Source organism: Pimephales promelas, chromosome 13 (genome assembly GCF_988280905.1).
Source record: "Pimephales promelas chromosome 13, fPimPro1.hap1.1, whole genome shotgun sequence".
NCBI lineage: Eukaryota > Metazoa > Chordata > Actinopteri > Cypriniformes > Leuciscidae > Pimephales > Pimephales promelas.
This window is the reverse complement of record NC_142781.1, coordinates 23,958,798-23,974,689: the sequence shown is the minus strand read 5'-3', so window position 1 is coordinate 23,974,689 and position 15,892 is coordinate 23,958,798. Positions and strand designations below refer to the sequence as shown.

Here is a 15,892-nt window from a genome sequence, read left to right as displayed (position 1 = left end):
TTTATGCATCAGGTGCATTTGGAGCAGCCTGCTGTCTGGCCAATTATTAGTATTGCTTCTTTTAGTATGTAACATGCCAACAGTTTTGGGTCAAATTTTTTTTTTTTGAAGGAAATTACTTTTATTCAGCAAGGATGCATTACATTTTCTACATTGTTATAATTGTTTTTTTTTTAAATAAATGTTCTTTTAAACGTTCTATTCATCAAAGAATCTGGAAAAATGTATTCATTGTTTCTACAAAAATATTAAGCAGTGTGTAATCTTGCTAAAAATTCAGCTTTGCCACCACAGGATTTCATTACATATTTAAAAAGTTATTTTAAATTGTATAAAATATTTAATAGTATTACTGTTTTACTGCATTTTTGATAAAATAAATGCAGCCTTGGTGAGAAAAGATTTCTTTCAAAAACATCTTACTTTAACCAAACTTTTGAACAGTAATGAAATGCCTACTTTTGGCAGCTGGGGTTTAATTTTCATTGTATTTTGATTTCAAATGTAGCATTTAGATTTCAAATCAATATGAATACACTAGAGTAAATGGGTCAGAAATGTGCAATTTATTCATTCATAATTATTTTTCTCCGTTTTGGTTTCAATTCTAACAAGCACAGACAAACTTTTCATAACCATTTCTGCCCTTAAGTTAAAAAAACAACAACAACAAAAACCAGCTACCGTCAGCCTTTAGGCTACTCATTAATATTTAAATGCTATTGTCCAATTGGACATATGGCACAGATAGAATGGCAGACAGGTCGTTAGTTTCCAATTTGGCTTTTACCAGTCCAGTGTCAACATGAACAGTATAGATGCTGTTGAATAAGTAGCTTCATGGAACGCAACAGTAATATCTAATCGTCTTCCCAAGTTTCTGCTAATGGAAACATTGGAAAATGCTCATAATCTGCTCTTTTGCATGTGTGGTATTTTATTCCTTAGTATTTTTTCTCTGCAAAATGACTGTTGAAGTGAAATGCCAAAATGAATATTTGTACTGGATATATATATATATATACATTAGCTTTCATTTCTAATTTTGTATAGTTAATTGTGGTGATGGTTGTATACTGCAGCTGGGATTGGGATGTCCAGACATATTGTCAAGCCAAAGCATCAGTAAGAATCTGAATGTTGCATCTTTACAACTGAATATCGTATTTGTTTGCATGAATTCTCAATAAACCACTGATTCATAGGCCACTGGTGAATAGCTTCTATAATAAAAATGACTCAATTTATTATTTTTGTTTTATTTTCATAACAAAAACATTTATTTCAAAACAAAGTTGTGTAAGAAAAATCTACACAACACCCACATTACACCCGGTCAAACACAGACAAATGGGCAATCTGGGATGCAGGTTGGCTGCCATTCTTTTCAGTAACAATTTTAAAACAAATAGCCAAATAATAATAAAAGAAAAAAAGTCACATGAGAGGGATAAAGTGTGAAAATGGAAACCACTCCAATGCAATGAGCTGCTGAAATCATAAAGGCGAATATAAATAACCACTGGTTTATCTCATTACCAGAAAGACCAGTACCATCTGATTAAATCTTGTCAATGAATCTGATATTAGAAAGTGTTCTATTAAGAGCCTCTGTGTGACGTCTGCTTACTGGAAACAAGTGATTGATAATCAGTCACATTCTGCTTCATCAAGCTGATTGAAAGATCCAATCAGTCACAAAGTCAAAATGTGAAGGAAAATGAGGAAGAGCAGAGCTCAATCATGATGTACATACTGAAAAGCCTGACGAACAGGGGGTGTTTTCTTTTAAAAAGCTGCACAACCATTTGCTTTATTTGTATGTTTTCAGGAGTCTGAAGGAAGTCCCTACCATCCCCTCATCCATGGGAGAGAAGACATGGGCATCAGTTGTGTCTCAGAGATCTAGAGTGGTTTAGACCAGGCTCATAACTCATCCTTCTCCAAATCGTCCAAATCCACGTCGCTCAGGTCAATGTCATCCTCCATGGGCAACTGAGGAAAGGCCAAAAAAAAGGGGGGGTTGAAAACAGGAAAGGATGACATCCATCCACCCTCACACTGCTCTCTCTACTCACCACTCCATCTTTCCCATCCCAAGGCTCCACAGTGTTAATCTTAGGCAAAGCTCCGCCTCCCACCGTAGCAGTGGAGCCACGGCCAACAGAAAGTTCCCTGCATAAATAGACATTAATAGTTTAACAACATAGAACAGACAGACAGTTAGAAGGGCCATTATAAACAACACCTTAAATTTACTGTATGCGAACGGTCTCTGTGACGTAACTTGTTTCCTTGTAACATAAACTTCAGCCTTCTGTTACCTCAGGAATTCGTGGATGCCAGTTTCACTGAATGAGCCTTTAAGTAGAGCGAACTTCATCTTGCGAGCATTAATGGCTGCCATTGCGGGATAGCCAAATCCACCGATCCCAAGAGAGGCCTCCAGCTCCATCTGTGCCCCTGCTTCAGTCCACAACCAACTGTGTAGAGAGAGAAGAGAGTGATGTGTCTGACTGCATCCCACTCTCTATTCCCTAATGTCTCATCTCTGGCACACAAGCAGCGACATGCACTGGTGTTATTTATGGGCAGGCTGATCTCAACTTGTACTCTAGATAATGCTGAAAACACTGACCCCCACATCTTCTTCTTGTATTTCTCTGCCATCGTCTTCATCACTTCCATGTAAGAGTTTCTTCCAGATGCACCTGTGAGAGCAGAGAGAAAATCTAAATAACAGTGTTGTTGCATCTTATTGCTTAATAAAACTATTGCAAATTGGTGCTTAATTGAAATAGAGCAGAAATAAAATAATTAGATTATAAACTTAAACATTGCCTTGGCAACTAACTGACAAAAAAAGTTGAAGTACTAACATTAAAAATAATAATAATAAAGAACTTAAACACCACTACAGAAACCTAATAAAATCTATATATATATATATATATACACACACACAAATATATATATATATATATAAACACACACACACATATACATACATATATACACAATTATATTTTAATTCAATACTATTTTTGTGTAAACTTAAAATCAATCATTTAAATTCAATTTAATTCAAGGTATAAAGATTACATTTAACAGTTATTAAATTAGTCCAACTCGTCAAACCAAGCGAACGTTAGATGACAGCAAATGTAAAAATAAAATGAATCCAATAACCTATAACTAATATACTGTGCATCCCAAATGACATCACTGTTTAAGAGGCTTGTCATTTTCTAATTTTTCTTCTAAATAACAATAGTTTTGATGAAATCACTTGATGCGCGTTTTAGGTTGCCGTTGTATCGTACCCGTGTCGAGAATGTGAGGCAACACAGCAATCATACATAGCTGATAGTCCTCACAGGTCTTCTTCAAAACGTCTTCACTCACAATCTAAAGGAAATAAAAACCATGTGAATATAGACCAAACTATACCTATTATTTATTTGCAAAATATTTATCAAAAAAATTGGTAACACTTTACATGTAACAAGGACACAGTATTTACTATAATAAGACCTATGAATAATTGCATACAACTACCTTAACCAAACCCCAATCCTAACCCACTAGGGAGTGCATTTAAACATAATACACATTAATTACACCATATTCTATAATATGCTTAAAAAAAATAGAAGAGAAAATACTCACCTCTTGAAGCTCTGGAGGTGGGATGTTATCAGAGTAGAGATCCATGGCACTAGCAACGATGTCAGATCGGGTACGTCCACCCTGAAAGTCCTCTGGCTCCTCTCCTTTACGAAAGATCTTGATGGTGGGGAATCCTCGAATCTACCGATAAAGAAATAAAGCAGAAAAGACACCGTTAATTAACTCAATGACCTGTGGAGAAAAAAAAAAAAGGCACAAGCACCACAGGCATTCAACAAAAATTTTCATTGTCCAAAAAATGAATTGATATTTTTTTGATGACATAAATGGGATCTGAAAATAAATTAGGGACAATATAAGAATTGCTGGTAGCACTTTATTTTACTGACCATCTTCATGCACATACTATGTAAATATTATAGTTATTACAATAACCCATAAACCTAACCTTATCCTATGTTGTTACCTTATATTAACCAGTACTTTTTAGGCAAGTACACATACTGTAAAATAAAGTGTAAGACAGTAAATAAGTACCCCATAGCGGCTTGCCAAGCCCTGGTGAACAGTAGCATCCACAGCACCCAGTTTCACTTTACCCTTCGTCTGCTCTTTGACTTCTGTGGCAGCTGCCGTCCATTCTGGCTCAAGACTGGAAACATTAAAGAAAGTCAGCACGGGAAAGCCCAGCCAGCAGAGGAATTTCATTGCATCTTAGAATCCTTGTAAATAATTGAACATTGATTCAACGCTTCAATAATGCATGGCACAGCATGTCAGGTACGATTTCAGGAGAATGACAGACAGACATGATGTATGCGAGACACAGAGGAAACCACTTACTTTTTGCAGTGTCCACACCAGGGGGCGAAGAACTCCACCAACCAGATATCATCGCTGTCCAGCACGGTACGGTCAAAGTTATCGTCGGTCAGCTCCACAACATCCTTCTTATTTCCAGCACCACCTCCACTCTGCTCACAACATCACAGAGGAGTCAATCAACCAATGGAAGGAAAACAAACTAAAAAATACTTCATGCTGAGCTTCAATACCTTTTTGCTGTAGTCTGAGCCTCCAGTCTTTCCACCAAGCCTGTCTTTGACCAGGGAGCGAAGAGCATTCAGAGCTGCGTCTACAATGGCCTGACTGGCTCGGCCACCTAGGACAGAGAGAGAATTAACAACATGCTTTCATATAGCCATAAAACACATTCTTTACAAGATGTTTGATGCAGAACTGAACCTTGGTAATCCTCTGGTTTATTTTTATTGGCTCCAAAGATCTTGATAGTTGGGAAGCCTCGGACTCCATACTGGCTTCCCAAGGAGTTGTGTTGGTCTGCGTCCACAGCACCCACCTTCACAATGCCCTGTACCAAAATACAAATGGTATCAATTATCTTTATAATTTCTCACTTTTTGACTTGTCCAGTTTATAACTGTGGTGAGACATGCTGCTTTTTATTTATGAATTTTTAGAAACAAAAATAAGGATTTTAATGATTCAGGTTTCAATTCATGTTCCATTACAAGTATGGTTCATTAACAACACAGTCCTTTTAAGAGAGCACCAAATACTATAATATTACTATAATAGTAAATACTATACTACATTCAAAGGATTGTGGTTCGTAAGATAAAAAAAAAAAAAAACAGCAACATGTAATATTTAATTTAATTTACAAACTTAATTTGGTACTCAAACATATTATTTTTATTAGTCATCAATGCTAAAAACAGTGCAGCTTAATTTCCGCAGAAACGGCGATACATTTTTTTCAGGATTCTTTGACGAATGGAAAGTTTAAAATAAGACGATATGAAAAAAAAGAAATATTCAATAACATTATAAATATCTTTACTGTCACATTTGAACAATTAACATATCCTTGCAAAATAAAAGTATTAATTTAGTTTTTAAAAATAGGTAGTTTATACTACATTTTGGAAGAATGATGCTTAATAAACCATTCTGAGCCAGTAAATTAAACTGGTTCTGAATAAGCCCCCGTTCTCGATTGTAAGTGCAATTAATTATTACGTAATCTTAAATTCAGAATTTACCTTTAAAGCTGAGGCTGCTTTTTTCCATTCAGGAGCCAAGCTCTTGCAGTGACCACACCTTTAGAAAAATACATAAACATCATAATGAAACATAGCTACACTGGTGTAATAATGATGCTCATGACTGTATTATGCATCATATGCAAACGAAGACTAACTCTTAAGGCACTTCATTTGCATTGCTTTACATCTCATTAGAGTAGCTATGACTCACACTTTCAATTTTATACAAGATAGCAACAGATTGGACTGATTCAGCACCAGCTTTCTAGACAGTAACCTGATCTGTAACTAAAGATCTAGAGATCTCTATAAGCAACACATATCCGGGTTCCACCACTCTTGCAACTTACCAGGGGGCATAAAACTCGACCAGCCAGAGACTGTCACTCTGTATGACTTCCCTGTTAAAGTTGGAGGGGTTGAGTTCAACCACATCATCACCAGCAGAGTAGAGGCCGTGGACAGAGAGTACAGTCAGAGAGCACGCCAACACACCTGAGAAGATAAAGGAGCATCAGTACTGAAGTACAGCAAATGATTTCAACAGCTCTATTAACAAGATCTACAGCATGAAACATTGCACATGGTTCATAATCATATCAACCAGGACTTTCTACTAACGTTACCAGACTCTAGACACTTACAACAGATTACTGCAACAATTATAACGCATTTAATTATTATTTTCCAACTGGTCTTCTGCAACATGAAGATGAAATTGCTGTAATGAATAGGCCTAACCCACCATGACACACTCTAACTAACGTTATGTACTATACGGTGCTACACTTACACGTATGTATTTAATGTAAACAAAGGCTTTATAAAACACACTTCAATTAGTTTAACTTTAGAGAGAATCAAAGTTTCTCCTTTTGTCAAATCAACGTCCAAACCAGTTCTACAGTTTAGGCTCAGTCTATGCATCTCACAGTTTTGCTTGCACACGAATTTGAGTCAATAAAAGGCGTCTCTTAAAGCTGAGTTCACGTCTTATGTCATAACTCACCCAGTAGCGCTCGCATTGTTGTTCTTTGTGCCTAATCAATTGTCTTGTTCAAGACTTCTTCAGTCTGTGTAATGCTGTGTGCACCCGCCGCGTGAACTCTCTCTCCACCTCACTAACTGTATCACACGACCGGTCTCCAACCAGCAGCGTAACAACACAGCACAGTCGTACCGTGGCCCGCACTGATTGGCGGCCCTCCACCCGGAGACGACCTTAGCCAATAGGAGCTCGACGTGTAGTTCTGCATCTCGGGAGAGGTACGGTGGCTGTGAGGGGGCAAAATTGTTTACTGAAATCTACAACACATCAAGTAATATAATGACAAAACGTTGCTATTTTATCTTACATTACACCACTTTGACCCAATTTAATGTAAGATAAAGACAAATACTGCTGGTATTTATAATGTAAAAATATATACAAACAAGACGCATGTTCAAAGAATGATTTTAATTTGAGCCATAATATTATAAAGTTTACATACTAGGTATTAAGTTACTTTAAGAAACCTCTTAACACACTAGAGTATAAAAAATAGGGTGTTCTTCAACTAAGGCACTTGGGTACTTTTAATACCCCTGAGGTAGATTTATTAAAACTATAGCAAATTTCAACGTTGTCTTTACATATTTAAATCTATGACAATATAAGCCATCTTAAGTAGATAAACCATTAGGTTAGTATTGATTAAATGCAGAACGTCCATTTTTACGACATTTCCTATCAAATTTCCTGTGTCAAATTTACACAAATTATGTTTAGAATGCACAAAATGTCAGCTATGCAATGAACCTTAGCAAAGGTCAACCATTGTTCATTAAAATGTCATTAGCATCAGTTACTCGGAATGGTGAGATATGGTGGATGGAAATGTTCACGACTTTCAGAAATTAGACTTAAATGACAATATTTCAGATACTGCATACTATTTGTAAGTACACAAATTAACTTTATTCCAGTTTTTTTAAGAGTTCACAGCGCCAAAAGGCTCATAGTTGAAAAAAACACCCATAAAAAAGCCTACATACATACAAAAAATAAAATTATATTATGCCATGCAATGGTAAATACATTTATTTAAATGCATTTAATCAGAAGTGCTTTTAAGTGATGCTATTGATTTCAATAATCTGTTTTGTGCATATTGTGATGATAGCAGGTGATTGATCAGCTTATCCTGAGATGTTGAAAATCTTCTCGATGAAAGCTGAAGGCAGAGAAAAGAACAGAAGGCCCAAAAAGATCAGCCCGGTTATGCTGAGCAAAGTCACCACTGTGGCCAACTTATACTGCCGCCAACCCATTATGCAGGTCACCCGTATTGGACTCAACAGCCACGACAGGCTAGTAGATGGACGACTGTGTGAAAGAGAACAGGGTTTTAAACTACCTCACACACATACATGCATACCCACACTATGGAAACAAGAAACGTGCAGTTTTTATTGCAGAGTTCATTTTATTGTCTTCATACTGACAAAAATAAATTAATCAATCCATATTGCACACTTGTGAACAAGAATTAAAAATACACTCTTTTTATATAAACCAGCCAAAATCAGTGCAAACAAGTCCATGGTCAAATGCCATTCATTAAATAGAGCAACAGTGCATAGCAAGCAAACAAGTACACAGCAAGCAAAATCAACAGTAGGACGTATAGGAAAGAGTATTCTATTGTTTTCTTTAAACTTGAAATGTCAAATTAAACATCATTCCCCTATTAGAATCTGTGTTTCTCTAAAGGATAAACAACATTGCTGTAACTTACTGGAATGCAGACGATTTGTGTCATGGACTGAAAGTGCAAACATCAAGGCAATGTTTAATCAAATAACATACTGTATATGAGGCCTGTAACCCTATCATAATATTTTTTTTCAGACTGCAGCCACTGATGAACAAGTCATCTTTCTTAAGACAAAGTTGCATGCTTATAGTGCTTTTAGCAGCGACACGTTCACGTCTAGACAATAACTACAAAATCCAAGAATTTGAAGCAATGCATTTATATGAACATATACCATAAACGCTAGTCCAGTTTCATTTCGTACCAAAAATAAGCACTGCTGCTTTCTTCATGTGACTAATTATTCTTGAAATGTACAAATAGAAAGATAAATAAGATAATTGATCTTTTCCAGGTAAGACATGCAATTTGACACCGAAAAAGATATTTGATACGTTATGCTTAGAGTGCAAATATGAGAGATGGTAAACTCTTGAGATATTGTTTAAAAATAAAACAAGTGCTTTAAATTGAAACCAATTATTAAAGGGACACTCGAGAGGTCAAGGGCAAATGACTCCTCTTTAGGCCCCAAGCAGCTTCTTGACCAGATAGCCTGGCATGCTGTAGAGAAACAGGCCCACCATGATTAGCAGCAGCAGAGCCAAGATGATCTTGATGATGAGCCACTTGTAGCGGTTGCATATCAGGTAACGGATAGCCTTCAATGGGCTCAAAAACCACAGGAAGGTGGTGTCAGGACGGCTGTGATTGGAAGTGGTGAAGGGGTTGCAGGTAAGAAAGATGAAACCAGGGATGATGGAGGAAGAGAGGTAATACAAATGTTAGTGGTTAGTAAGATGATTGGTAACATGATTGAAAAGTCGTAAAATCTCTTAAAAGGCATTTTAACCGTTTGACTTAAAAAGGAAAGTTTGATAACGTAACTATGAACATGAATATTGAATATTGCAGTGTTTATTATATATGTCACTTCCACTTGCAATGACATCTCTTCTCTGATGACGTGTGCGCCAGCCAATGATTCCATTAATTCCCAATGGATAAATGGACAAAATCATGTCCATCATCAAGTAAATGATGGCACAATTTTAATTGTTTGGTAAACTCTTCCACAGAGCTGGTAAAAACGTTAGACTAGAGTTAGTCAACGTCGGTCCTAGAGAGCCACTGTCCTGCAGAAATTATCTCCAACCCTGAAAAAAACCTCAACTGCCTGCATCCTAAGTAATCCTAAAGATATTGATTAGCTTGTTCGGGTGTTTTTATTAGGGTTGATCATCCATTGCTCTCCAGGAATGGCGTTGACCACCCCTGGCCTAGGTCTACTGTGTGTGTGAGAATGATACTGTAACTTTGCAGTGGGTTGAGCTCAGAGCAGTAAAATGACACATCAGGCAACAAAGGTAAGTTCAGAGAAAGCACAGTAGCAGACAGTCCTAAAATCTATAATAAATAATGCAAGTCATTGACAAAAGAAGAAACCAGAGGAAAAATGGCCACCAAAAAGACTTGCAGCTATGCGGTAAGAAAGAGTTGGGATGACAAAATGGAAAACACTTAATCACACACAATCTCTCAGGCCCATGTTGTAAGCCTTTAAAAATGGAACGAGTAACAAAAAGACAGAAATACACTGATGCACAGTTTGAGCTTAAAGGTTTGCTCAGAGAGAGACAAAAAGCAGAGAAAACAGAGGCAGTGAGAGAGGGCTACCAGTGATCTTCCCCTCTCTCCTCACGCCCCTAGGAGTTTCTTGACCAGGTATCCAGGAATAGAGTAGAGGAAGAGCCCAACGAGGAGGAGGAGCAGTAGCAGGCCCAGAGCCTTCAGGATCAGCCAGCGGTAGTTGTGCCAAATGAAGTATCGTATGGACTTCAGAGGGTTCATGAACCACATTAGACTGGTGTCTGGACGACTTTTTCCAAAACAGGAATGGTGGTTGAAATGAAGGAAACGAGCAGGAAAGGGTAGGCGAGGGAAAGGGCAGTCACAGGAGGAAGGAAGGATGTGAAAGAGGAGAGTGGGAGTATTAGAAAGGGAAGTTAACAGTTTCAGATGGGCATTCTTCACTGGACTTCATAGTAGACTTATATAGTCTACACTAGAGTATATCTTTTTATTCATTATCTGAAACTGCATTTTTCTCTCAGATGTGCTAGGTGAAGCGGAAACAAATATGTGTAAATGATCTGCTTTATATCTTACTTTGGTTTCTCAAGTGGCTCAGGTTCATTCCGTCCAAGGCCGACTGGACTTTTCTCAGCCTCCTCAGCTGTCAATAGATGGAGCTCTGCTTCCACTTTTCCCTGCAAACATGACATGGTTTGAATGTTCATGAGGTAGCCTTAGCAATTATTCCAAATACACAACATGCTGGCAAATTAGTAAAATAACCTTTAGATAATTGCATTGTATTAACTCACCGTAAGCTCAAATTCATCATTCTCATCTCGGGCCACAAATGGCCACCAGCCCTTCACTCTCTTCTGTTTGAAGATGGAAATGGTTGGCAGCTCATGTTCTTTGAGAACCATGTTGAGAGAGCACTGCTTGGCTGTTTTTGCCCCACGGGGAAACTTATTTAAGTCCAACTCAATCGCACCTGTGGAATTAAATCACAGGCGGTATAAAAAATATATTTTGAATGAAACACATGGACTTTTAATTGAGCACATTATTAACGACAATAATCAAATTACTCTTCAAACCCCAAATTATGTTGCTATACATGCATATAACTCATACATATCTAACAATATTTATGTTTTGTGAGCATACCCAGGAAGTCATCAGCAGAGAAGTGATCAGCATCCCACACTTGAAGGGTGAGTCGAGCAGGAATCTTGTACTCTGTCTCATCCCAGGAAAACATGGATTCCTTCTTGGAGATGACTATCTTCTCCTCAGCCATTAGATAGTCAAAGGGGTAGACAAAGCGCCAGTTGAAGTTTCCCTCCCCAGTTAGAGAGTGATAATGCACATCTGTGTCCTGTTTATCCTCCTGCTGTCCTTTCAGCCAACTGAGCAGGGAGATGATTTTCAATTGTTAGAAGTAGCACAATTATATTTTATTATTTATGCAAAAAAATATCCAAGCATGGTATACAGTACATAATAGTCATCAATGACTTATTGTATGTCACATGACAAAACATGCACAAATGAAATATATAAAATACTAAATAGACAACATGCATATGTTAGCATTTATACATATCAAGTTGTTGCTCCATTCTGCATCAGGAAACTGAACAAAATAAAAGTTATACCCCATGGTCATTGCAGTAAGATGTTATTAAACATTTTTTTTTTTGAAGTCTGAATTATTATATTTTAGGTCACACTTTATATTATGGTCCAATTCTCACTATTAGCTATCTATTAACACTGACTTTTGCCTCAATAAACTATTAATTACTGCTTGCTTATTAATAGTTAGTAAGGTAGTTGTTAAGTTTGGGTAGAATTAAGGGATGTAGAATATGATCATGCAGAATAAGGCATTAATATGTGCTTCATATAAGTACTAATAAACATCCAATATCCTAGTAATATGCATGCTAGTGGGAATTGGACCCTAAAGTGTTGCCATATTTTATTATAAAATGCAAAGACTAGATCATCAATGCATGACTCAGTGTTATGTTCTTGTTACTCTTTGAAAATATAATTTGAAAGAGAGTGCATGTAATTACAAAATAAATATACTCTCTAAATAGAAAAGAAAAATAGATGCTTGACCTGACATCTAGTCATCTGCACTTTAGGCTTGCATCTGCAGAGCTTTGTATTCTGTCCCAACAGCATTACATTATATAGGGCTACAGTCTGTATTATGTATTTCTTTGAACCATTAATAGCCAACTGTATGAATCAAATACATGCATAATTGTATGCGTAACTTTACAAGATAGATAGATTCAGTTCTTAAGCAAAATGTTGGTATGCAAATGCCACATGTCAGATTATAAATGTAGGTTTTGGCATGCAAAGAGACATTTCTTATGCTTTCATGCAGTAATTGATACTGTGAAAGACATCTCAGTCCCCAAGACATACTAAACAAAAATGGCTCTATAAACCAAGACCATACCAGTTATTAAATATTAAATTGAATATTAAATGTACATTTTATATTCAAATTTCTATATGAATTATGAAGGGAATTTAACTCAAAAGACAACTGAATTAATGTAAATACTATTATACAATTAAATCAGAGGTTATGACTAGAAATCTGCATCATTTTGAATGATATGGTCCAGTTTAACTAGGATCAGCATGGAAGGTAGTATTATTCTTTGGATGTGAATGGAGGGGGCAGGTACAGATTTCTGCAGGCGGTGGGGAGAGCGGTCAGGCCATGCGATTGTATCGTCTTTACCCCCTGACATAGATGTCAGACATCTTCTCTCCTGTCATGAAAGCATCGTCCTCTAGAACTACGTCATCAGTGTTCCAAATAATAACACGAAGCTCAAAGCTAGATAACAGCACAGCAATGACGTGGGGAGCAGGGAGGGGGATACACAAAAGTACATCAAACGCAACAAGACAGACAAACAACAAAAGGAAACAGAAAACAAACAAAAAGTAACAGATTAACCACACACTCTTCACACACCTGCCCATACCTACCCCCTCACAAATATGTCACTGGACTTTTCCCCTGTGAAGTAATCATCATCTTCCAGAATTACTTCGTCAGTATTCCATATTATCACCCTGAGCTCATATCTGGGAGATGAGTGGAGGGGAAGGAAAACAATGACAATGGGATCATCATCTCACACTGTAAATATTGTTTTAACCTAGAAAATTGAACTGGTTTAATTCAAATCAAAAATATGAGTTGTAACCAAAGTAAAAGGTAAAAACTGCTCCGTAAAGATGTGATTGACCTTTTCACTTTCTTAATGGATGTTCCTGGTCTTGTAATTAATTCCAAATTGTCGTCGTAATCAAAACGTTATAGTCTTCTCTTTTTAATAGTTAGTCTGTGCACACTGTTGGATATTGGTATTGAAAGTGCAAATAGCTTTTTAGGCATCATTTTACCAAACTCACAGGTCTGGTTCTATTCTGTAGAACTCACTTTCACAATTCAATCCTATCCAGATGAAATCAGGATCCGCTTTACATTTATTTCTACTTAATTATGCCATGCATTCAGAAATGCATTTATGTCATTAAACTGCACATTTGGACTTTTGGCAGTGCATGAATATCTCAGACTCAAGTAGGACCATTTCACAGTACAGGCCTTGTAAGAAATTGGCACATTCTTTAGATGATTAACATGAAAAAAATAAAAGGCAGATGAGAGGCGTGAAGATGGCAGAGTAAGTATGAGAAGTAAAATAATAAGGACAGTGTGTTGTTTCTACAAACTCTAGGTGAGAAAGGGTGTCATCTATTTTGTAGCTGAATCACGGTAGTATCTCTGTAGTTAAACATAGTTAAAAACTATTATAGTAAACAATTATATAGTAATTTGCCATTCACAGTTACTTCGTCATCCAAAGCTTTTAAGTCATCCAAAGAATATTAATTGCAAAAACAGTCCAGATAACAAACCAATCTGTTCCTTGCTTAAGGGTGTAATGAGCTAAGATTGAGAAAGTGATTTAAGAATGACTGATGACTAAAGCTTCCAATCTTTGTCTCATTTTCTTCAAGGCTAAACTCAGTGATGCACATATCAAAATTTCATTTTGTTCCATGTACCTAGAGACGTTAAGGAAAAAAACTGTAAAAAATGATTGCAACATTATGCACATATGAAATATTAAAGCCTTAACTGCAACAAACTATTTGAGATTAAAAGAGCATGAATAAAGGAAAGACAGCAAAAGTTTCACTGATCCTGATTCAAAATGTGTTCAAAATGGAGTAAACTGAGACTTCGAACAGAATCATCTACCTCTTTGGTTTGCGTGGTGATATGTCAATGGCTGGTCCTGGTGCTGGTATATCCATAGGAAACATGTCCACCCACATTTCAATCCTTCCCTGTGAGTTAATGAACATTTGATGAGTTAACCAGTTAGTTACAATATAATAATGACAAATTAATAATGATTTTTCCCTAAACTTTATTTTTTCAGTGGCGTTACAATTTTCATTTACATTCCCTCACTTATCAAGCATACATAAACTGCTGAAAATTATGCAGCTGTTTATTCATCCTCTGAATTTGCTACCAATGATGGAAAATTCAGCAAGGCCACTTGGTGAACATTAGAATATGTCCTTGGTAATAGAGCTGTATTTTGTTGCACACGCATGCATACCTGCTCTATGCCTGGCTTGTCAGGGTTGAGGAGCGGCCTGGTCTCTACATGCTCAGGGATGAGTTTACAACCAACACGTGGGATCTCCTCCCAATGCCTAAGAACAGTGAGAGCCAAGTGTTCTTCTGTCTGCTTCTTCAGACCTGTAAGCCAAAAATATATATCCTTTTTATAAACAATAGGACAATAAAAATGTTAAATTATCTGTATAAGCTCTTAAATGTCTCACCACTCTCATCCTCAATTTCTGTAACCCCAAGAAAGACGCGGTTTGCAACTTTGACCCTCCCACCAGGTCCATAGTGGGGTCCATCCAATTTGCCTTCTTTGCACAACTTAGCAAGGATCTGAGTTGGTTTCTGAGGGTCCCGCCATACATTGTAACCATGACTGTCAGTTAAAAATACAACACTGTTAGTTTAACACATAGTTTAAGACTTTACATTTGGCTTGGACAGTTCAAAACAATTTTCAAAACAATTTCTCTTTTCACATATGCTATTACAGCAATTATGATTACTTAGATCACATTATGTAAAATAAAGTAATCGATTGACAACCCCAAAATGTAAATACTTTAGCACGCTGTTCTATAAAGATTTGCGTCTTTGCAAATGTGTTGGTCCCATAAATCAAGTAAAATAGGGGCAGAGAGTACTTACACAGAGTAGTTGGATGCGATGCCACACGTGGGTCTGTGTTTGCTGTAGAATCTGTTCTCCAAATCAATCTTAGTCTCACCAATCAGGTCATCGGTTCCGACTAAATCCCAGTCATATACTGCCACAGTCAGCATGGACTCCATTGGGAATGTGGCCTCGATGTCAAATGACCTTAAGGAAAAGAGAGAGATAAGGGTGTGCTACATGAAGTGCTTTCAAGAAATTTATATCTTCTAGCTTGAGCTCCAACCATTGTTTTGGTTGGTTTACAATCGTATCGCCTACTCACTTTCCAAACACAGGATTCAGCTGCTTGGATATGTAGTTCTCCTTGTCCCGAATCTCCGACTTTCCCAATCGAATGACTATATATGGGTCTGCTTTACCATTTATATCTGCAGGATGCAGGTCTGTGGACTGAGAAGAGAGTCATGTTACTTTAGCTGACACAGTACTGCACTAATAACACCTACGTA

At 36.9% G+C, this 15,892-nt stretch overlaps 2 protein-coding genes across 23 annotated transcripts in view; both read right to left on the bottom strand.

The window, feature by feature from the left end:
- Nucleotides 1–1,243: 1,243 nt before the first annotated feature.
- On the bottom strand, nt 1,244–6,899 carry pdia6 (protein disulfide isomerase family A, member 6). The gene is made up of 13 exons (XM_039693550.2): nt 6,709–6,899; nt 6,050–6,194; nt 5,697–5,754; nt 4,876–5,002; nt 4,686–4,792; nt 4,474–4,604; nt 4,168–4,282; nt 3,670–3,810; nt 3,324–3,408; nt 2,639–2,711; nt 2,325–2,483; nt 2,079–2,175; nt 1,244–1,995 (listed from the first exon to the last, which is right to left on the bottom strand). Exons 1-13 carry the CDS (start codon nt 6,722–6,724, stop codon nt 1,927–1,929), a joined length of 1,323 nt encoding a protein of 440 aa, XP_039549484.2. The 5' UTR covers nt 6,725–6,899; the 3' UTR covers nt 1,244–1,926.
- Nucleotides 6,900–7,611: 712 nt separating this feature from the next.
- otofa (otoferlin a) overlaps nt 7,612–15,892 on the bottom strand; it is a 78,650-nt gene continuing 70,369 nt past the window's right edge. For 4 of the 22 annotated variants that reach the window (XM_089118684.1, XM_089118683.1, XM_089118674.1 and 1 more), the window contains 10 exons: nt 15,706–15,833; nt 15,417–15,587; nt 14,984–15,144; nt 14,755–14,897; nt 14,385–14,473; nt 13,100–13,198; nt 11,240–11,481; nt 10,885–11,063; nt 10,667–10,767; nt 7,724–8,067 (listed from right to left, as the gene is read on the bottom strand). In XM_089118684.1, the coding sequence (XP_088974810.1) occupies nt 7,881–8,067; nt 10,667–10,767; nt 10,885–11,063; nt 11,240–11,481; nt 13,100–13,198; nt 14,385–14,473; nt 14,755–14,897; nt 14,984–15,144; nt 15,417–15,587; nt 15,706–15,833 (1,500 nt within the window). In that variant the 3' untranslated portion in view covers nt 7,724–7,880. Of the gene's footprint in view, nt 8,068–8,147; nt 10,377–10,666; nt 10,768–10,884; nt 11,064–11,239; nt 11,482–12,845; nt 12,945–13,085; nt 13,199–14,384; nt 14,474–14,754; nt 14,898–14,983; nt 15,145–15,416; nt 15,588–15,705; nt 15,834–15,892 lie in introns of those variants that run through there. The other 18 variants (XM_089118682.1, XM_089118687.1, XM_089118689.1 and 15 more) reach the window with 11 other exon arrangements.